A 21027-nucleotide genomic window follows, 5' to 3' on the forward strand; every position below is an offset into this window, starting at 1 on the left:
TGTAGTTCTTTCAATGAACTTCAGGTAACCCTAGAAGCAGCAGGGACCCAAATGACTATCATTATAGGTAGGGAGCAACTTTTCCCTGCCCTGAACACCTTCCATCTCAAATCCTCACAGTCTTAATGGCAAGGCCCAGTCTTCCCTGCTGCCCTATTTCCTTCTTAGCTAGGGGTTTCGTGTTTAAACTCTACACCCATCCTTTGTCCGGTTACGTCCCTAAAGACCGTCCCTATAATCTCTCCGACAGTCTCATAGCCAACAAGTTCCCCACACAGTCTAGGATGTCTCCACTCCTGGGCACTACCGGCCACCTCTGTCACAATAGCACTTACGGACTCTAAAAGGAAAATCCCAGTAGCCTTAAAAGCCTGATGTGCAAAAAAGGCTTGTAAGCTCTCATTAATGCAATGCTCCTCTCTTGGCATTTAAAAAGTCAGGTGGGTTCTACAGAATGGTCCCCAGTCTTACCTAGGAATGGAGCCAAATATGAGGCTGTGGTCCCCATCCTTACACCCCCTTGAGACAGACAGCCTGCAGCCCTCCTGGGTCCCAGGCCAGGCTGATGAGGACAGCTTACCGCAGACGAGGCCTCAACTGCCTCAGGAGCTTTCTGCCCACGTCGGCTCACCTGATGTGGTTGTCAGTCAGCTGCTTCAGGATCTGCACGTAGGCCTCATCTTTGAGGGGTTCAGCCTTCAGTGCCCCCTCAAAGATCTGGTCAGTGAGTTCATTGACAGAACGCATCCTCTTGGAGGGGTAGTCACCCATGTACTTGAGTACAGGTGGGGGCCGTTAAGGAAGTTCTTGCGACTGAAGGGGAAGTAGGGGACCTGGAACTCAAATCTGAGTCACATAGTGGATGTGGCCTGCTCACCACCCCCTTCCCTTCCCCTTCATAGTCACCCTCAAGCCCTGACCCTACATCCAAGTGTTCAAGGCACCAGAAAATGTGGTCCAGTCACCAATCTAGCCATACCTCCCCCTGCCCAGAAGCTCCCCTGTTCATGGAACACAGACTAATCCGGGTCTCTCTCTCTCTCTGTCCTCTGTGTGTGTGTGTCTGTGTGTGCGTCTGTGTGTGCATCTGTGTGTGTTTGTGTATGTGCCTTGTATGTCTGCGTGTGAGTGTATGTCTGTGTCTGTGTGTATCTGTGTATGTCTGTGTGTTTATCTCTGTGTGTCTGCGTGTGAGTGTGTATATGTCTGTGTCTGAGTATGTGTGTGTGTGTTGCTGGGGATTGACCTTGGCCCATTATGCGAGCGAGCGCTACACCACCCGGTTTTACCTCCAGCAGCCATAGATTCAGCAGGGCCTGGGAGCCTTTCCTCAGCAGACATCCACCCTCCATATATGCTGAATTATTTTGTACCCTTGAAATAGCCCTGCTAATTTGCCTCAGGACCTTGGTGTATGCCACCCGCCTGAGGAAAACCTCCCTATAGACTGGGTCACTTCCTGGGCCAGTACCATGACCGTGGATTCTGGCCAGCATGGCATCCTTATGAGGCAGGGGGCTAGCTCTGGCCACAGCTTTGTCTCTGTGCCCAGCCTAGGACAAAAGGCTCATATTTTAACAGAATGACAAGACCAGAGGAGGTGACAGATGAGGCCATCCCTCGCATAGTGTAAGGTGCCAGGAACTCCGTCAGGGTCTTCCAATCTGTCCGTAGGACCCAGCCCACTCTGGAGAAAAGTCTTGCTGTGCTTTTCTAGGTGTCCTCCCCGCACCCCCCCCCCTTTGTGGCGGAGGATATCTATGAAGGCCATGCAGGCTTCCTGGGATAGCTCCTCGCTGCCCAGGATCTTCTTGAGCAGGGCCTGCTTGAGCGGCTCTCGCGTGTGACTCCACAGCCGGTCCTTACCGCGGGCCTTGGACACCATGACCCGACTCAGCGTGTGCTTGGGTGGGGGTCTGTCAGGTGCAGAGATGGTCAGACCCACCCCACCACGGGAAGCTGGATAGAGAGTTCCCACTGGCTCTTCCCCCTTCCCACACCACCTCCCTGGGAGCCTCTGCACTGCTCCCAGACATCCCCAGTCAGAGCCGAGCACCCAAACCCACCACATCCATCTTCCTGCCCAGCCCCCTGCTCGGGTGGCACAGGCACCACCTAGAGGAAGGATGAGACCCCACGAGGGGACTCATTCTGGACGACAGAATCTGTCTCTGCTGCCCCGACCTGGCCCTGCTCTCAGGTGGGGGCATCTCGAAGTAGGCCGTTCTTGTCCTAGACCTGGCACCCAGCATCACCTGAAGTAATCGTAGGAGAACTCCTCCAGCGTGTAGGGCTTGGCGCGCACCTCTGGCTCTGAGGAGCGCAGCTGCAAGAGCCGGACCATATCCTGCCTCTGGTCTGGGGTCATGGTGACCAGGGCCTAGGAGCCAAGGAACAGGGAGTGCCTGTCAGTTGTTCCGCGAGGACCACTGGGATGTGGCAAAGCCGGAGCTTCCAGGATGGGGCGGAGGGACCAAGCCTTCCTCCCCATGCCTACAGTTCTTGTGCCGCAAGCAGGCTGCACTCAGAACAGCCCGGTCTCCCGGACTTGCACAGGAGCTGCCCGGAGAGCCGTGCTGAATCCCTGAGCTGCGGTCCAGGAAAGGGACCCTCACCCAGCTGTGGCCCCATTTCCCTTCAGACATTGTGACAACCATCCCCCATCCCTACCCCTAGGCCCCTCCTCAACTGACAAAAGTTTGGAAGAGACCCATACATTAAGTCTGTCCATCTACACATTGTTACATTCCAATCACCAGGTGTGAGGAGGAGAGAAAGGGAGGGGCCACATACCACAATCTCCCGCGGCGGCAGGGTGACAGTGGGCATGACGTAGACACAGTCAGTGGGGAAGTCCCCACGCTGCTTGGTCCTCTCGTTGATGCCGTTGGCCCAGCCCGAGTTCATGACCTGCTCTCCAGTGTCATGGTCGAGGATGATGAGGTCGCCCTTGGCAAAGCCGAGGAAGCCGGACTCCTCGCCGGCTTGGAAGCAGGGTGAGCGGGTCCACATGGGGGCAGAAAATGGGGCTCGGTTGGAACATCTCCATAGAGGCTGGTGATATAACCGGCCGCTCCTCACAGAAGCACCGAGGCTCTATCCTTTCTGCATTCGGCAAACCCCACCCCCAGATTAAGCCACGAGCGAGCATGGGTCACCCTCCTCCACAAAGCCTATCTCCTTCCTCCTCACTCCTGGCCTTCCTCCCTCCCTTCCCCTTTTCAATCAGGCCAATGAAATTGCAGTTTTGGATACACAGGCTTTCTTCTGCCTCTCCTCACTTATGACCAGGCTGAGTGGAGACTCTGACCTCCAAGTTCCCACAATCCTCTGGGCTTCCATTATCACTGTGATATCACCACCATTTCCCATTTCCCTCCACACTGCCCAGAAGGGGTGCCATTGTCTCAGCAGGTAGGGAGGACCCCATATAACTTGGAGCCAGTGGTAGGAGGCAAGTTATAGTCCCAGAAGGATGGGAGCGTTCCACGGACTATGTGGACAGGTAGTTCTGCCCTGGGCCCGGTGTCTAGACAAGGTAATACTAAGGCGCCAGCCACACAGCTGGATGGCGGGGGTCGGGCCAGTTCTATGTCTGCCTGCCTCCTCTGAGCACCCGTGTCAGCGGTCACTCACCAGGGTTGGGGTTGTCCTGCAATGCCACCACATACTTGGACCTCTTCCGCAGCCCCTCCAGAAAGGTGACCACCAGGTCACGGATGTCCTCGGCATTGGTAGACGTGAAGGTGTACTCGTCCCCTTTGATGGTGGCCAGCGTAAAGCTGGGGGCCATCATTTTCGCTCCCCTACAGGACCAACACGAAGAACAGGGTCCAGCCGGGGTCAGCCCTGCCCAGCCTGGGTGACAAGTAGCACAGCCCAGGTCAGAGCAGCCCAGTGAGAGCGAGATGCGGCACTCCCTGAAGGGGACCAAGGCCAGCCTGTCAGATGGCCCAGACACCCACAGGGAGGTAAGGGTCATCTCAGACATGTCCCCTCTGAGGCAGACACACCATGGCTACAGCCAGGTCCGGCTCGAATGTAGCCCACTCTAGCCCAGTGCCTTCCTCATTGCCCGTCTATGCCCTTACCCTCCTTTTAAGGCTTAGCCTGGGTGCCTTTTCCATCAGGAAGCCCCCCCCCCCCCGCCATCATATCTGAGCTGCGTTCCTCCCGGCCCGAGACAGATGCCCTGGGCTGCACTGCACTGTAGAAAGTAGCTATTCCAGGACCACCCCACCCCACCCCACCCCGCCCTGGGTGCTTCTCAGCTGACAAAGAGCTCCCCGTGGATAACTTGATTGCGTCCCCAGTCCCAGGCGCTGTGCCCTCTCTCCCATCCCTCGGTGCCCTGGCGGCCATCCCCACCTACTGCTGGATACAGCCATGATCTCTGGGAAGGACAGCTCCAGAAGCACCTGCTCCTGCTCGTCCACGAAGTAGACGCCTGTCCAGTTCACAGCCACGATGACGTCACTCTTGGGGAGGGGAGGGCCTGGGACAGTGACAGAGGCTCTGGAAGAGGGGCCTCCCTGATCTGGGGCCCCCGCTCCTCCCTAAGCCTCATAACTACAAGTATGCGTCTTTGGCAGGAGAGTACTGATTCCCGGCTTATAAACAGGGGGAGTGAGGCTAGCCTCTGGTCCCTGCCCTGCGCCAAGGGCAGACAACTGAACCCCAGGGTTGCTGGTGGCTCTGACACCTGGCAATTCTGGGAAGCCGAGAATCAGCTCAGGGCTGACCCGGAGCGCATGTCCAGTGATGACAGCAAAGGCAAGAAGTGGTGATGGACCATGTGGGCCGGCAACCACCTACCTCTGTTGGAAACAGCCAATAGAACAGCACATCTCTAACCTGGCTACCCTCTTCTATGCAGAGTGGGGGCTTCAACCCCATGGGCCATGAGCCCCACCTGCTGGTCATCATTGACTGCTTGTCCCCATAGCCCCTCAGCAGTAGGACCCGAGAAGACCACGCACCTACAGACAGATAACCACCCTCCCTCTGCATGGCTGAAAGATGGGCAGATACCTGAGAATTTGTAGGCTTCATAAAACCTGGAGAAGAGCAAAGGCCACTTGAAGCGGGCATAATTGACCACATCCTCTTTGACCTTCTGGGCATCCGTTCTCCTCTGGGTATAAATTCCCTGCAGAAGATGGAGTGGAATAAAGACCACAGCAATGGCCAGGCTCTAGAAACCAGCTAGCCCTGTTAGGGGCTTCGGCTCCCCATCAGCCCATGGGCAGCCCCGCACTGGGGCTCTGGCAGGTCTGTGTCTTGCAGGTCCCAGGCAGAAAGGGAACACATGGCTGCCACCCTCAGGGAGTTCCCAATGAGACCCTGCCTGGGAGGCCAGGTCCAGGTTCAGAGGGAGGGACATGCTGTGTGTGTGGGGGGCCATCGTGACACAGAAAGCCGGGTCCTAAGAGTGGGCTTCTCCAAGGCTGGATAGGCGAGCCGAAGAGTGAGCAGGGTCAGTGAGTAGGAGAGGGATGGGCCTAGAGGTCAGGCCCGGCAAGAGCTCCTGCGATGCTCCTGCCCAGGAGCAAGGCATCAACGTTCTGTTGCCTGGGAAGGACCCCATGGTCCTGGAGCAGTCTCGAGGCATCAAAACAAGCACATGGCCTGGACAATACATAGACCCAGCCCCAGATAAAAATGCTCATGCCGACCACAGAGAGGGCCAATGCGATCCCAGGCCAGGGACAAGGGACAGTAAGCAGTAGCTGAGGGGTTGATGCAAGCGACTTAATCTCAGTGTCCAGAAAATAACCGTGTGTACGTGTGTGGAGAAAAGGCTATGAAGCAGAAGGTGGGTAGCCACCAGCGAGACCAGGGGACATGAACATGGCACACACGCACGCCTTGCTGGAAGTAAATACTGGGGTAGTCAGGGAGGCAGAGAGCTGGGAGCTGACGCTGTCTGGGCAGGAAAGCAGACAGGCTTCAGTAACTTGCCAGGGGAACAAGAAGAGATGGCCAAGGAGATGGAGTGTTTCCCTTTGGGAGATGGAGGAGTGCAGGAGGGAGACAAGGGAGGGCCAGGCCTGGAGGAAATCCTTGGATGAGCATTCAGGACTGGGTGGGCCTACAGGGAGCTGAGCAGATGAAGGGAGAGGGTGGATGGAAGGAACTGCAGGACACCGGGGTGAGGGAGAAGCTTATCTGAGGGTATGAGAGACTGTATCCATGGGGATCTCCAATAATGTAGGCTAGGCCTACCCTGCTCTAACAATGCGGTGCCTTGGAGGAGAGAGGTACTCAGATGCATCACCACAGCCCAGTTATTGCTTCTGCTCCACGCATGCGGGCCCCTTAGCTCCAGCGGGAACTTCCCATATTAGGTCACAACCTGGGACTTTCAGCAAGGAGTATGGCAGGAGCCTGTTCCCAGGGTTCCCAAGCAGGAAGGTACTGTAGTTTTGAGGGGAAAGGGGGGGGCAGTTCCTAGACAACCCCCATTTTCAGTCCCACGTGGTCACTCAGAAAGCACAGCATTGTGAGCAACTGGAGAGGTCACCATCAGAACCCAAGACCCTGAGGCTCTCTCATGAGGCCGCAGGACCAACTTTGAGCGTTCTGTGTCCCAGGTACCCAGCCCAGAGGAAGTGACAGAGGACACTCATGAATGATGTCTGTGATGGTAGTGGGGCGGGGAAAGGGTAAGAGGTCCTGGCCCATAGCAACCTGCCAGGCAGAAGACATTAGATACCAACTGTAAAGGCTTGGATGCTCAGTGCTACCCCTCCTCCGAGCCCCTCCCTCTTCCTACCTTCTTGTGGGCAGCAATGGCCAGCTGTGCCCACTTCTCGAGAGTCTTCAGGGACGTGATCTCACGGTCAGGGATATAAGTGGGTACCAGGCTCAGCAGACGCTCCAGAATCATCTCAGAACCGTAGTCCACAAAGTACTGCTGGGAGGCCAGCTCAGCCAGGTCATCCTCCTGAGGAGGGGGTCCTCCGTCAGACCCCTAGGGATGCCCTGGGACCCCTGGCCCTCAGGACCCCGTGTCCTCCCTGTCTCAATGTCCTGTTTCTCTGCACAGGGCAACTATGGGATCCCTAAGCCCACAGCCCTGGTCCCCTTGGCACCAGCACAGAGCTGGCTGGCTTCTGTCTAGGGGCACATAAACCGAGCAAAAGAGAACAGACAGCCTGTTGGTGAGACAGTTGGATGCTACCGCTCAGCCCCGCAAAGACACTCAGGCTGAAAGTCTAGAAGAAAAGAGATGCCCGTCTTGGGGAGCAGGACCCCGGAGATGGTCTGATGGGGGACACACCACTGTCACCATCTCTATCACCGTCACTATCTCCCTGGGAAGAATCGATATGGTAACAATATGGCTCGACTTTTGAGAGCAAGGTGAGAATCTGTATGGGTGGGGCCCTTCTCTGCCTAGGTTGGTGCCCAGCAGCTGGGTAGTACTTCCTTGTGGCTCCTGGGGTTTCTGTATAGAAGCAGGGGTGATAGAGGAGGCTCTCAGGGGCCTTGTAGGCAACTTCTATTTCCCAATGAGTGGAAAGTTTAGCAGCCAGTGAGGTGGCTTTAAGAATACTCTGAATAGCCGGGCGGTGGTGACGCATGCATTTAATCCCAGCACTTGGGAGGCAGAGGCAGGCGGATCTCTGTGAGTTCGAGGCCGGTCTGGTCTACAGAGTGAGTTCCAGAACAGGAACCAAAAAGCTACGGAGAAACCCTGTCTCGAAAAATCAAAAAAAAAAAAAAAAAGAATACTCTGAATATTAACTCATCAGTGGGCACACCATCACCACCCCTGTCACCGTTATCGCCAATGTCACCTTTGCCACCAACACCAATAAAACACCATCACCAGAGTCAGCACTACTGTCATCACCAATAACGAGCCCTCTCAACATCAACACTATATATCCATCTTCATCCTGCCGTCTCCAGCAGAGCCACAGGTACCGGGCAGCGCCACCATTAGCTTCAAAACCAAGACTCCATTCTGCCCCAAGGAGCTAAACTGATACACACCTGCAAACCTTAGTCTACAGGACTGGACCTTGTTCCTCAGAGCAGCTCCTGGACTAAGGACCACATGGCTAGTTTGTCCACCAGCGAGTACAAGTGTCACGACACGCGCTGCGGACTGCATGGAATCAGGACAGCCTTCGAGATACCCACTCCACAAAGCTCACGTGAGATCAAGTAGCACTGAATCCCAAAGGAACCCAAGAAATGCCCAGCTGCCGTCAGACCATTCTCGGCGCCGCTGGAGAGTTAGCCCTTAGCTAATAGCGCACGGGTGGCTGTGGTTTTCTGTGGTTCATGCTCACCCTCCCCCTGCCCCAGCTCACCTTCTCACACCGGTACTCCCCGAACTTGACTCCTCGCACCACCTGCTGGTAGATGAGATTGGTGGCCACGTTGTCCTCCGAGGGGTTGTGCCAGGGCGTGAAGACCTCTTTCCTAAAGAAGAGCCTCCACGGCGCGTTACGCTCCTGTGCTCCCTGCTCCTTGGCATACTGCTCACACTGGGAGATCGCATCCATGACGTGGTCACTGCCACTGCCCAGGGAGGACACCTGAGAGCCATGAGAGAAGGCACGGGGGGAGGATAGGCAACAGGTGGGCACGGGATCAGAGACTTCAAAGGTCCATCCTCCGTGTGAACTGCATGAGGAGGTAGGGATGTGCCCGAGGTCCCCTGGGAGGCTGACCCCAGGTACATGTCGTCAGCTGGCATGTGGCATGCACTGTAACTCAGTATCAAGCCCGTGTATGTGGGAGTCCTTTTTTCCCTCTCAGAGCAAAGGATGCTGTCAAGTAAACCATCACTAGAGGAGCTGATTGGTGAGGAAAAACTCCAGGCAAACTAAGCACAAGCACAGGGTCCTGTCCCTGGGTCTGCCCGGTGACAGAGGAAACTCCGAAGCCCCAGGCTTAGCTCAGTAGAAAAGACTGCGAGCCCACTAGAGGAACTCACACAGCAGGGGAAATGTGGAGAGAAAGGACCAGTGGCTGAGAAGACCCTGCACACATCTCAGCCATGGAAGTGACCGTGGGGAACCCAGTGACTGCTCTCCGACCCCTCTTTCTCCTCCCCCTGGGCACCTGTGGTTGGAGTGAGCCCTGGACCTATGGCCACAAGGTACCCAGATGCCCAAGAGCCTTACGCCCATAAATCCCGTAAATCTGGCAACGCCAGTTCCCGCGACCCACATGCGAACACCTCAGCCAGCAGGTGGCAGCACCGTACCGCTCTGGGCTTGGTCCGCCATACCTTGTCAAACAGGGCGATGTAGAGGGAGAACCCAAAGCGGTCCTTGAGTGAGATCTTGTCAGCCAGAGCATTGCACAGCTCCCTGGCGGTGGTTGCGGAATCCGTCAGCAGAGTCTTAGTGGTCCCGTCCATGAAGGTCACAGGCAACATGATGGGCTTCTTGGACTTGGTGGCCTGAGGATGACCAAGGGAATGTGGCCCTGTCACTCTCTGTATGCTCTGGCCGCCTGTGGGGCTGGAGCTGACCCCCACACTCTCTGCACCCAACTGGGACACCACCTGGATTGGTCACAGGTATCTACCCTGAGGGGACATTTGGATGTCTGAGCCAGGGACCCAAGACCAGGAGGAAAGAAATGCAGGAGCATGGCCTTGACTGAGTTCCATGGGCATAAGACCTTTCGGGGATTCTGGGGATTCGTATTCTGGGGATCCTTGTATCCTCAAGGAACCCTGGAATTCTGCATGAAGGGTGTTTCTGGGGCACCGAAGGATATGTGCCCTCATGCACGTCATGTTGACATGCTGGGTCTTGCCCACCTGCAGCTCCAGCCAGCTGGGTGGCTGTGTCCGAGTTCCATTGACAAAGGTCCTCCTCAGGCGCTCCTCACAGTACGGGGCGTAGCCAGGTGGGCCCCCGTGGATGAAGTTCCGTAGGTACTGCAGATAGGGGACTCAATGAGGCAGTCTCCACCCTAGCCGCCGCGGCAGCCTGCAGTCCATCCAGGCACACCTGGGACCCGCTGCTCTGGCAGGGTCACCTACAGCCCTCTTTAACAGGCTGCTCCTGCCACCCTTGGAGCCCAGTACATGCCCGACAGCTTGGTGACAAGGCTAGATGGTCGATCTCTCCTGCCTCACCCACTCATTCTCTGTACCCTCTATTGCTGCTGCTGACCTCCTCCAGGGCTCCTCCCCACCTCCCTCCACGCTCATGGCGCCCAGCTAGCACCCAGGGCCTGGCCCAGAGTGATATTGAAGTGCCCGTCCCTAGATACGTGTTCAGGGTGCTCAGGACACATCCCTGTCATTCTTGACCTCTGGAGAGTGGGACCGGCAGAAACAAGTGCTCGCCACCTGGCAGAGGGGAACTGGGAGGAAGGGGCTGGGCAGGGGTGCAGGACCTTCAGGGACCTGGGAAGGGCTCTGTCCTCACAGAGGGATTTCCTAGTCTGAGAGGTATGGAATTTCAGAACTGGACAAGTCCCAGAATCCCACGTGAAGGATATTTGTGGGGCACTAGACAGCCGGTGACACATACATGCTCTGTCCCAGCATAGAGCAGCCCCGCGCCCTTCCCGCCCCAGACCACCCCCTACCTTAACAAACTTCTCGGAGGGGGCAAAGCAGCCCACGCAGAGAGACACGAGGATCCAGCCCCTGGCATAGCTGCTCTTGGATGGGTTGTGTGTGAGCTGCTTGCTGATCTGGCAGTAAATCTCATCCCTGGGAGGGGACAAGGCCTCAGAGTGACACCCAGTCACCCCCCACAGCAGAGCTGTTCTGCCCAGCCAGTCCAAGGCTTGCCAGGAGACAGCGAAGGGCCAGGTGAGGAGGCCGAGCACAGGTTCTTTAGATTTGCGGGTCATAAGACATGGCCCAGATCTAGCAAAAGGTCTGGATGGGGTCCATCATCCACAAAAGTGACTTGTATCCTATACAGGTTCAAGGGTCATAGCCCCTAATGTTCACAAATAAGAATAATCAACCTGGTCCTGCCTAGACCCTGCCACTGAGGTGGCCTGAGCAAGGGACCCCACAGGCTGACACAGCAGAAACAAGCTGGGCCAGTGTGTCAGGGATCGCATTGTGCTGAGCTGAAAATGTCCGCTCTTAGCAGCTCTTCTGTCCTGACACATACACACATCTTCAGGCACACACATATACACGCACACTCATATATGCACAAGCACACACATATACAGACACACTCACATATCCACATGCACACAGACACACGCACATGCACTTTTTCTGTCCTGGGAGCTCGGAGCTGCGAAAGGGCTTACTCAGGGCACACACACATACATGCACACAGACACACGCACATGCAAACACACATGCACACACATATCCACATGCACACACTCATATATGCACATGCACACAGACATACACAATGCACAATGCACACACATACACACATATTCACATATCCACATCACACACACGCACATTCACACACGCACACATACATACACACACTCATATGCACATGCACATAAACACACACATGTACACACATATAAACACACACTCACATGTCCACATGCGCGCGCACACACACTGATGTGGTGACCACCAGGGCATTCATTGCTCCTCTTCTATGTCGTCAGTGCAGGTAGGAAGCAAGATTGTCTAACTCAGTAGCTTCCTAATTTCGAGAGTTCAAGAACCAACTAAATTCCAAGTTGCCATCTCTTTATCATGACAACATACCTCACGCACATGCACACACTCTGCCCAAATCATTTCCTAAAACGAGGACCACTTAAAACATCTACAGTAGGCAGGCAGTGGTCAGACCAATGATCAGGACTGTAAGTGAAACTGGCTTAGCTCATCGAGGTCCCATCCTGCCACAGACCAGTGTGGAGGCTCTGGCTTGACCTCACCCAACCAACAGACCAGAGACAGGGGCTTCCCACAGTAACCTCGACCTCGGTCTGGGCCAGCGGCACTGAAGGTGAGCCAACAGCAACGGGGTTAAAACAGAAAGCTGGGGGGGGGGGCACAGTAACCATAGCTACCAATGGACTGCTATTCCAGTCACTGTCTTCCCTCAGGTCCCTTATCCCACCTTTACAGATAAGGCACAGAAAGATGGCAGAGACAGGTTAGGGTCACATGGCTAGCCGGTAACAGCTAGATGCAAGCCTTTCTGCTTCGTCAAGTGGCTAAAGTGATGGAGCCACTACCAGCTCCGACAGCCCCTGCCCCCAGGCCCTGCCTAGAGGTGTCCAGCCATAGCCATTGCCCCGCGGGCACTGACCGCAGTGCAGGCCGCAGGATGCCGTTGCCGATGATGAAATGCAGCTTCTCCAGGTTTGAGGTGGGCCGGTCCTCTAGCATGCTGTTGCCCTGCACTGTGGATTCCCCGTCGTGCAGCCTCTTGGTCACCTGGGCCGCAGAGACAGGCTTGAGTAGAACAGGTGAGGCTGGGGTGTTACCCCTAGCAGGCACTCCACAGGGAGCAGGCAGACACGGGTAAGGTACTGTCCCTGCCAACCACTGCACAGGGAGCAAGTGGATGGAGGATGGCCACTGAGTTTGTCCTTACTCCATCCTTAGACCCCATGCTGGGAGCGCCAGGTTGATGCCACCTGCTACAAGGGTAAATTCTCCTCTGTGGCCTCCACTGCCCCCTGCACCTCAGTTCCCACCCTAGAGACATATCCTGTTTTCGGACAGGATATGTCCCATCTCTGACACTGAGAGGAACCATCATCCAATAGCGTTGGCATCAAAGTACACCCTGACTTACAACCACCTGGTTACTGAGGCCCCTGGGCTTGACATGGCCAGACTCATATCTGGGTCTCAGTAGATGTGTGTCTCTCCTGGCCTCACACAGTCCCAGAAGCTGCCCCAGATTGCACTCAGATGCCGTGAGAGAACCTCCGTCATAGACAGAGGGCCTGCCAGGTCCTCACATCTACTGGGCCCATGTCTGTCTGTTCTAGACCTGACCCCTGCCAGCCTAGACAGCCCTGGGGGGGGGAGGCCTTGGTGGCCTCAGAAGGAGAGGGGTGGACTGATGGGTTGCAGTATAGAAAACCAAGGAGACCGCCACAGGAATTTGCTCCCAGGCTGATAGGTCCTGGGAAGGACTTTATGGTGTGTGTGTTAGCGAGCAGCAGCCTCCTGTTCATGTGTGTGATGGGTGTGCACAGCCCCTCCTCACTCTTTCCCCTGCCCTGGGAAGCCCCCACCCCAAGTGCTTCCATGCATTCCTGTCCAGTGATTGCTCCAATGCTGTACTGTGCAGAAGGGAGGCGTCAACCGCCCCTGCTCCTTCCACTCCCACGCCCAGTCTAGTTACGCTGCAGTCCAGCTACCCAAGGAACCCCGAAGCGATGCCAGGCCCTGAGGTCTCTTCTTACCTCCTCTGTGAGTTTGGACTTCTTCTTCAGGGTCAAGTGTACCAACTTGTGTCTCACGCTGGTCTTCTTCTGCCCCTCGGGGAGCTGGGCCGCGTAACAGAAAGCAAGGATGTGATATCAGGACAGAGAGGCTTTGGGGAAGTGTGTGTGTATGCACACATGCACATGTGCATGTGTCTGAGTGTGCGTGTGCACGTGTGTTTCGTTTCTACCAGGTGCAGGCAACGAGGCCACTCTCAACCCTCACCCCCTGCTGAGACTCGGGCACTGTCTGCCTCCCAATAAGTGGTCACTAACACAGCAGTCTGTCCGCTCTGCAGTGTGGCTGCTCAGCGAGGATGAGCACTTTACAGTCGGCACACGATCACTCGTTATTCCCACGAGTAGACAGAGGAGGGCCGGGCACTGGGGCAGGCAGAGACAGCTAGATCCCAGGACGCTTCCGCTGATTCCCCGAGGCTGCCATGCTGACATCATCCCCACTCGCCCAAACAGGTGTCAGCTGGGGGCACCTTGGCCTCACCTCGCCCTCACCCTGCAGGGCCTGCAGCTCCCTCTTGTACGTCTTCTTGCCCAAGGTCTCGTAGATCTTAGTCATCACCGGGATCTTCTCACTGCCGTTGCTCATGGCTGTGTGGTATTTGGGCTCCGGCAGGTCCCCCATGAACCGGAGGATGGTGATCCAGACAGCCAGCGCCGCCTGAGGATGGAGTACAGGCGTCAGAAAGCCAGGGAGGACAAAGAACCTGGGCTTGGAGAGGAAGCTGGAAACAGAGAGAGCCACCTGCAGTGTGGACTGACCCTAGGCTGGGTGCTGGGCCAAAGGCTGTCAGACCTTGGCCACCGTCAAGGGTAGCGTCTACCCGCCCCCTCCCCCCCAGCCTCACCAGCTGCAGGCAGCCTCACCAGCTGCAGGCAGCCTCACCAGCTGGTCACCCTCGTCATCATGGAAGAGGAGCGGCTGCTTGAGGGGCCTCCGGGTGTAGGAGTGTGTGGTCGTGCCCTGGAAGTACGTGGCAGCAAATTTGGCGAATTTGTACTCAGAGAGGTCCTCCTCATCCTCGTCAGGCAGGGGTAGGGCTGCATCCACGTCCTCCTCCACCATCTCCCTCCGCCCTCGCTCCAGGTCCTGGGGGGTTGTGTCCCAACTGTTAGCCAGCAGGGCCGGAGTGGAGGCAGCTAGGCTGCCGTCTCCACTCCGCTTCAGACCAGCATTGCATGTCAGGAAATCCTGCCCCAAAGTCCTAGTACCTCAAAGCCGCTAGGTGCTTGGCCCTCCTGGCCTGGCAGGCCACTTGAAGTCCCCAGGAAGCCGAACATCTTGTCCACCATATCTGAGTGGCTGATGGGCTCATGGCGGGCCTTCTCCATCTGTTCCAGCAGCTCCTTCTTCCTCCGAGCCTCCTCCTTCTCCTTCAGCTCCCGCTCCGCATCCTCACGGGCTAGCTGGGCCAGACGCTCCTGAAGGCAGGGTGATGTAGAGGAAGTAAGTCAGCGCCCAGCAACATGGCCTCAGAGAACAGCTGTCCTCAGGGAGCCGGAGAGACCAGAGGAGCAACCCTGACTCCACCAGGATCCTGACACGGGGTGGCTGACTATGCTCACAACCCCCATCTGGGCCAGAGAGATGTCCAGCACCCCTGGACCACAGAGGACACCTCCTCTAGCTTTCCCTTTTCCGTGCCCACCCTGACTCCATGCCTGCCCCTGCCTCCTTGCCCACCCTGCCTCCGTGCCAGAAGTCCTGGGCCTTGGGGCTGGGAACTGTACTAGAACTGAGCGAAAGGTTAATATAAGCCATGTTTAAAAGGCAAAATAATGATGATGTTTTAAAAACTAATATTAATAATGTTTTAATGATTTGGGTCATATTTCCCAAATATCAACTTCGCATTTAATCAAATATAAAAATCACATGGGTACCTTACATCCTCCCCCTCTTCAGCTAAGTCTTCATCATTGTGTGCACCTCCCAATTTTAGCCATGGCCTTTAGACAAGCCACACTTCAGTGTTCGGTGGCACTTGTGACTGGCAGCCTGAGTCGGGCTACATGACCCTGGTCACTCTCCTGGCAGGTTTTGCTCTGGGTGCCACCGCTAACCAGGAAGGTGCTGTGGGCACAGCCCTCTGATTCCAGCTCCATCCCACACCCCACGTGAGAGTTCAGCAGCTGTGGGATGACGGAACCAGGAAGTATCTATCTCCCAGGGAGGAAGACGGCAGAGCAACAGCCCAGGACAGTTCTGAGGTTCGGGCTCACCTGATGCTTGCGCTCGGCCTCCTCCTTGGCTTTCTTGGCGCTCATCTCCTTCCGGAGCTTCTCCTCCTCTGCCAGCCGCATCTTTTCTGCCTCCAGGCGCCGCCGGTACTGAGGAAAGGAGCAGCCGTGTGGACATAAAAATATGTGTAGCCCTTGTCACAGCCCGGCCTCACCCCATTCCCGGCGCCCCTAGGCTGAGTTGGTCCCCAGGTTGCACATGCACTGGGGCCCTGTGGATCCCAGAGCCAGGTCTCTGGTCTGTCCTGAAATCAGGCATAGTGGAAAGTCTCCCTTCTATCTCTGGCATCCTCCACCAGCACCAGGGCAGGGGTGGGGAGACACCTGTGTGGGGCCGCACACACCAACAAGCCGCCCGCTCTTGGTCTCGGGGAAACCCCTCACCTCGGCTCGGAGGCGCCTGTGTAGCCGGCGGGCGATCATGCCTCGGGCATAAGCCTGCACGGTGAGCACGGCCCAGAGGCGGTGCCGGAAGGCCTTGCGCACCAGGTAGGCTCGGCAGCGGGCCTGGAACTTGATGATGCGCTGTCTGGCCAAGCGGTACTGCTGGTGCAGCTTCCGGGAGTGGTGCAGGGCCTGCAGCCGCAGGAAGCCAAGCCGCATCTGCAAGGACAGCAAGCCCTGCTCAGACCTGAGCTCCAGCCCAGACGGACGAGGCCAGCAGCAACATTCAGAGCACAGTCCTCCGTCAGACTGGACCCACCAAGCTACCTGGGTCCCACAGTGAGGCCTGCCTCCTTCCAGGAACTCCAGCCTTAACTAACCAGTGTTCTTTTTGTCTACCTCCCTACACCAAGTGCAGGCTGCAGCCGGATATTCCAGAGTTGCAAGCGACCAGGTCTCTCCTGGATCTTCCCAAGGTCTCAGTCTCACTATGCTTTAACCCACCAAAACATTCCAAAATCCCACGGGACAGCCACTAGAGCTAGACTGGAGATTTGACTGAAGAAAAGGTAGGGCTGGCGGGGGCATGCCTGGATTCAGGTTAAGTCCTGTAACCAAGGCAACACAGCCATTCCATGGCCAGGCCAGTGGAATCTGGGAAGCAAGGCTTACCAGCTCATAGTTCCTTCTACAGTAGTGACCCCGCCAGTGCCTCTGGATCAGTGTGGCTGCACTCTTCAGTTTCAGGAAGTTGGACCTGAAAGGGAGGCAGCGATGGGTGACTCCAGAGCAGACAGCTGGTGGCCAGAGTCAGCCAGGGCCCAGCTGTGGGCACTCTGAGCCCCTGTCCTGTGATCCCCAAGCTATGTGATGTGATCTCGGGCAAGGTGTGGAACCCCTGTACCACAGCGCCACCTCCTGTAAGAGATGAGGCATAACGCCTATCCTTCCTGCCTGGCCTTTAAAGCAGAAATTAGGAAGATGTTTGCTGAGAGAGTGGATGTGTGGCCAAGTCAATACTGAAATAACGTGAGAGAGAGAGAGAGAGAGAGAGAGAGAGAGAGAGAGAGAGAGAGAGAGAAAGAGCGCGCTCTTGAAGTTGTCCAACCCCCTCACGTTGTAGGTGAGGGAGTCGAGACCTAGGAGGCTGGAACCAGAGCCCCATCACTGTCTGCCTCTGAAGAGCCTGGTACCAGTCTCCACACACAGTAGCCTGTTCCTCAGATACCACAGTCAACTCTGATGGGGACAGAGGCCACAAAGCAACAGCAAGTGTTTTCTGGGAAACACAGGAGGGAAGGGTGGACAGACACGTCATGGCACCGGCCAGCGCTCCAGGGCCAGCACGCTGAGAGGCGGATGGTGGCGAGAACTGGAGGAAAGGCAGGGGAAGGGGGAGAGGCTGGTAGAAGGGAGGAAGGGAGGCAGACTGTGGGTTTCTGTGACACCTGCGTCACACTCTAGAACTGGCCTTGCCCGTGTGTGGACCATCACAGATATACGCATGTTCTGAACGTAGAATACGAGGTAGCGGCACCTTGTAACTTATAAAATATCTGTGACTATACCTCTCGCCTCCACGCGTGCAGGAGGAACCAGCTAGTGCGTGGTCTGGTTTACATGACATGGTAGAGCTTTGTGATCCTTGGATGACCTTGTGATCGCGTGCGCGTGCTGGGCACGTGTGTGATGGCTTCTGTGTGTGCACCATGGGCGTGCATGCCTGTCCCTGTGTCCGTGTGGGAGCAGAGGGGATGCTAAGGGAGCAGAAGCTGTTGACACAGACCTGTCCTTGAAGCCCCGGATGACCTTCTGAAGGAGGATGACTCTGTCTGTGATGGCCTTGTCCCTCTCAACCTCCAGCAGCATGTCATGGTGGTCCTGAAAGGCAGAGCTCCTGAGTACTGTCCCCCCAAGACTGCCTGCTCATGAGTACTGTCCCCCCAAGACTGCCTGCTCATGAGTACTGTCCCCCCAAGATTGCCTGCTCAGTCCAGGTAGGACCCGTCTCCTGTCGTAACTCCGGCTTAGGACTCTGTGTGCACCTCGGGCTCCTAATCCTGCTAGGGCCTGTGCAGTGACCTCCTTTGCTACCAGAGATTATGGCTGTTCCCCAGAGGCCTGGGGAGGGGACCAGAGGAGCCAGAGGCACCTCATTTCACTAGACTCAGCAGTCACATCCTGGCTTCTCCTGTCACCATTTCACCCCTGGACCCTGTTACCTTTTCTCTCCAAGATTTTGGCAGCACACTCCTTACCAGGATGCTCCTGGTGTCTACCATTCCCCCTCTGAGCCTCTCCTTCATATGAGTCAGACAACCTTCCTCCAGTCTTCCAAACAAACCCACAGCATATACCTCATCCCGGCACTCAAGACCCTGCCAGACCCCAATGACACCTCCAGCCCTTCCCCAACTCTTTCCCAAGCCCCGTCCCCCTGCCTCTTAGATGAAATTTGAAATTCACTGGTTCATCAATGCATAGATGGAAGGAATGGTCCATGGGTAGGCACAGTGCTGGATGGTGTGGAGGAGCCTGGCCTTTGAGTCTCACGATAAACATCTGTCTAACAGTCACTAGACACTGGGTGAGACTCGGCCATGGCCTTCTCAGTGCGTGGACAGATGGGTGGATGGGTGGATGGACGGCTGGGGTTGGGACACGCAGGCTCTTGAAGGATGGATTCCTAAAGAATGCAGGTGGGTGCGCATGGGGACAAGGGTGTCCCTCTGATTTTTCTGACATTAGATGCCATCACGATTCTGTCTGTTCTCTCTGCCAACCCATGCCTGGCATTTGACCATCCCAGGTCGACAGCTCATTCCCTACATCCCTCAGCCTGGCTTCGGTCCCTCGCTTCTCTCTGAACCTATGAGTTGGGCACGAGAGGACAGTGCCTGGCTCTCAGAACTCACTCTCCAGCCAGCAATCAAGGAACAGAGGGGACGCAAACATATTTCCCAATGCAGAAACAAGGACATGGGAGGTGCAGGGGTTGACTCAAAGCCCTCACCAAGACCCCACTAAAGGCGGCTTCCTCCCCCTCCTTCTCCCAGCCATCCGGCACTCAGCCCCGCCCCCACAGAGGAAGAGCCCTGCTCTGTCACCAGAACAGAGGAAATGGAAATAGGGAAGCCCACACTGTCCCTACGCAGCGGCTCTCCAGGGCCATGACTGCTCAGGCCCAGGTCTTGCTCTCTCCCACCGTCGCCTAGGAGGCTGTGGGAGCCAGAAACTGTAGCTGCTGTCCCTGGTGCTAAGACAGAGCCGGGAAAGACAGTGCACAGCTGACCCTCCTGAGCCCTGCCTGCCAAAAACCACAAGAAGGGACCCTAAGGTCCACTCTAGGCCACCCCAGGCCCAGCCTGTCACAGACACGAGAGTGGACAGAAATGCTGAACGGCTTATCCTCAGCTCCCAGGCTGAGAGCCACAGGCCAGGGTTTGAGTCCCCGCTATGGGGTCTGACAAGGTAACCCACATCTGGTCATCTGACTTTAAACTGGGCCAGCACCTGGCCCCATTATTTATAATTATTAATAATCAATCATTATTATTTAATAAATATTTTATTAATATTCAATAATGATTAAACATTATTTTATGAATAATTATAAATGATTTCTCTTTTTTTTTTTTTTTTGGTTATTCGAGACAGGGTTTCTCTGTAGCTTTGGAGCCTGTCCTGGAACTAGCTCTTGTAGACCAGGCTGACTTCAAACTCACAGAGATCCGCCTGCCTCTGCCTCCCTAGTGCTGGGATTAAAGGCATGTGTGACCACCGCCCAGCTATAAATTATTTCTGGTGCACACACAGCCATCAAGATACACCCCATGTGTGCAGGACTCCAGACATGGCAGAGCCGTGGCCGTCAGGGCAGACTGCGCTCACCTTTAGAAAGATCTTGGTTTTGCCAATCTGCCAGTCATCATGAGTGCCCAGCACCGCCTCGGCCATGCGCTGACATGTCCCTCGGAGGTCACCCTGGCGGAAGACAAGGGTACTGATGGTATAACCGACAGGAAGGCTCCCAAGTGTCCTTCTCAGGACTGGGGTCAAGTCTGTCCTGTCTGGCTGTGTGACGGACGCAGTCTGACCCTGCCTTCCGTGAACATCTGTTTTCTCCTCAAGCCAACTGGATGGCAACCACCATGACAGCCGAGGTCTTCAAATATGTCCTTCTATCTGCCCCTCTTTGCAGCAGCACCTGATGTGACCAAGTAGATGCCAAGCTCCAGTCCCACGTAAACCTGGAGTTCTCTCCCTTGTGGCTTGCCCAGCCTCGTACCTGCTTGTATGCTGGCTTCACCCCAGGCAGCAGCACGCGGTAGCGCTCCACAAACTCCACAAAGCTGTAGCGGATGGGGTAGCCTGCTCGCCGGATGCGGATAGTCTCCATCATGCCCGAATATCGCAGCTGCCGTACACACAGGTGCCGGTCGAAGAGCTGCCGGGCCAGAACCAAACAAAGGCATCAGGGCGAGGCCACGGCTGGGAAGCAAGGCCTGCCCTGCCGTTGACCAGAAACATACAGAGATCGTGGGGAGCAAAGCCAGGCAGGAGCCTAGGACTGTTGGTCAAACCCAAGTGGCAGCATGACGTGAAGACCTGGGATTGGACAACCATGTGCTATAGGATCAGATCACAGAAAAGGTCCGTGTCCTGATGCACGATTTATAAAAACTAGAGGTAGAAACTGAGGTTCAACCTGAAGGTCAGAAAAGCAAAGCAGCCAGTCCCTGGCTCTTACCTCAACCTCAGTCCAAAAATGGTGACCCTGCCTCCAGGACTCTATGACTGAGAACTGTCTCCTCCCATTTTACATTCCCCTCTAGTTCTGGGATTAAAGTCGTGCACCACTGGGATTAAAGGCATGCACCACCTGGTTTCTATGGCAACTAGTGTGGCTACTGGGATTAAAGGCGTGTGTCACCTCTGCCTGGTCTGTAAAACTGACCAGTGGGGCTGTTTTACTCTCTGATCTTCAGGCAAGCTTTATTTACTAAAATA

The 21027-nt window shown here is 55.9% G+C and overlaps 1 protein-coding gene across 4 annotated transcripts in view; it reads right to left on the reverse strand.

Moving 5' to 3' along the window:
- The window catches only part of Myo7a (myosin VIIA), a 68811-nt gene that overhangs the window by 9055 nt on the left and 38729 nt on the right, over positions 1–21027 (reverse strand). For 3 of the 4 annotated variants that reach the window (XM_050154494.1, XM_050154492.1, XM_050154493.1), the window contains exons 17-39: positions 20306–20464; positions 19909–20001; positions 17804–17898; positions 16690–16774; positions 16018–16236; positions 15616–15723; positions 14605–14814; positions 14279–14482; positions 13877–14053; positions 13354–13437; positions 12243–12370; positions 10570–10696; positions 9791–9910; positions 9251–9424; positions 8325–8552; positions 6776–6946; positions 5032–5149; positions 4369–4495; positions 3637–3920; positions 2794–2984; positions 2256–2380; positions 1759–1916; positions 632–785 (exon numbers count right to left, since the gene is read on the reverse strand). In XM_050154494.1, the coding sequence (XP_050010451.1) occupies positions 632–785; positions 1759–1916; positions 2256–2380; positions 2794–2984; positions 3637–3920; positions 4369–4495; positions 5032–5149; positions 6776–6946; positions 8325–8552; positions 9251–9424; positions 9791–9910; positions 10570–10696; positions 12243–12370; positions 13354–13437; positions 13877–14053; positions 14279–14482; positions 14605–14814; positions 15616–15723; positions 16018–16236; positions 16690–16774; positions 17804–17898; positions 19909–20001; positions 20306–20464 (3539 nt within the window). The remainder of the gene's footprint in view (positions 1–631; positions 786–1758; positions 1917–2255; positions 2381–2793; positions 2985–3636; positions 3921–4368; positions 4496–5031; positions 5150–6775; positions 6947–8324; positions 8553–9250; positions 9425–9790; positions 9911–10569; positions 10697–12242; positions 12371–13353; positions 13438–13876; positions 14054–14278; positions 14483–14604; positions 14815–15615; positions 15724–16017; positions 16237–16689; positions 16775–17803; positions 17899–19908; positions 20002–20305; positions 20465–21027) is intronic. The other variant, XM_050154495.1, reaches the window with a different exon arrangement.

The sequence above is a fragment of the Alexandromys fortis genome, unplaced genomic scaffold (assembly GCF_014885135.2).
Source record: "Alexandromys fortis isolate MF-2015 unplaced genomic scaffold, M_Fortis_MF-2015_v1.1 scaffold_77, whole genome shotgun sequence".
Classification (NCBI taxonomy): domain Eukaryota; kingdom Metazoa; phylum Chordata; class Mammalia; order Rodentia; family Cricetidae; genus Alexandromys; species Alexandromys fortis.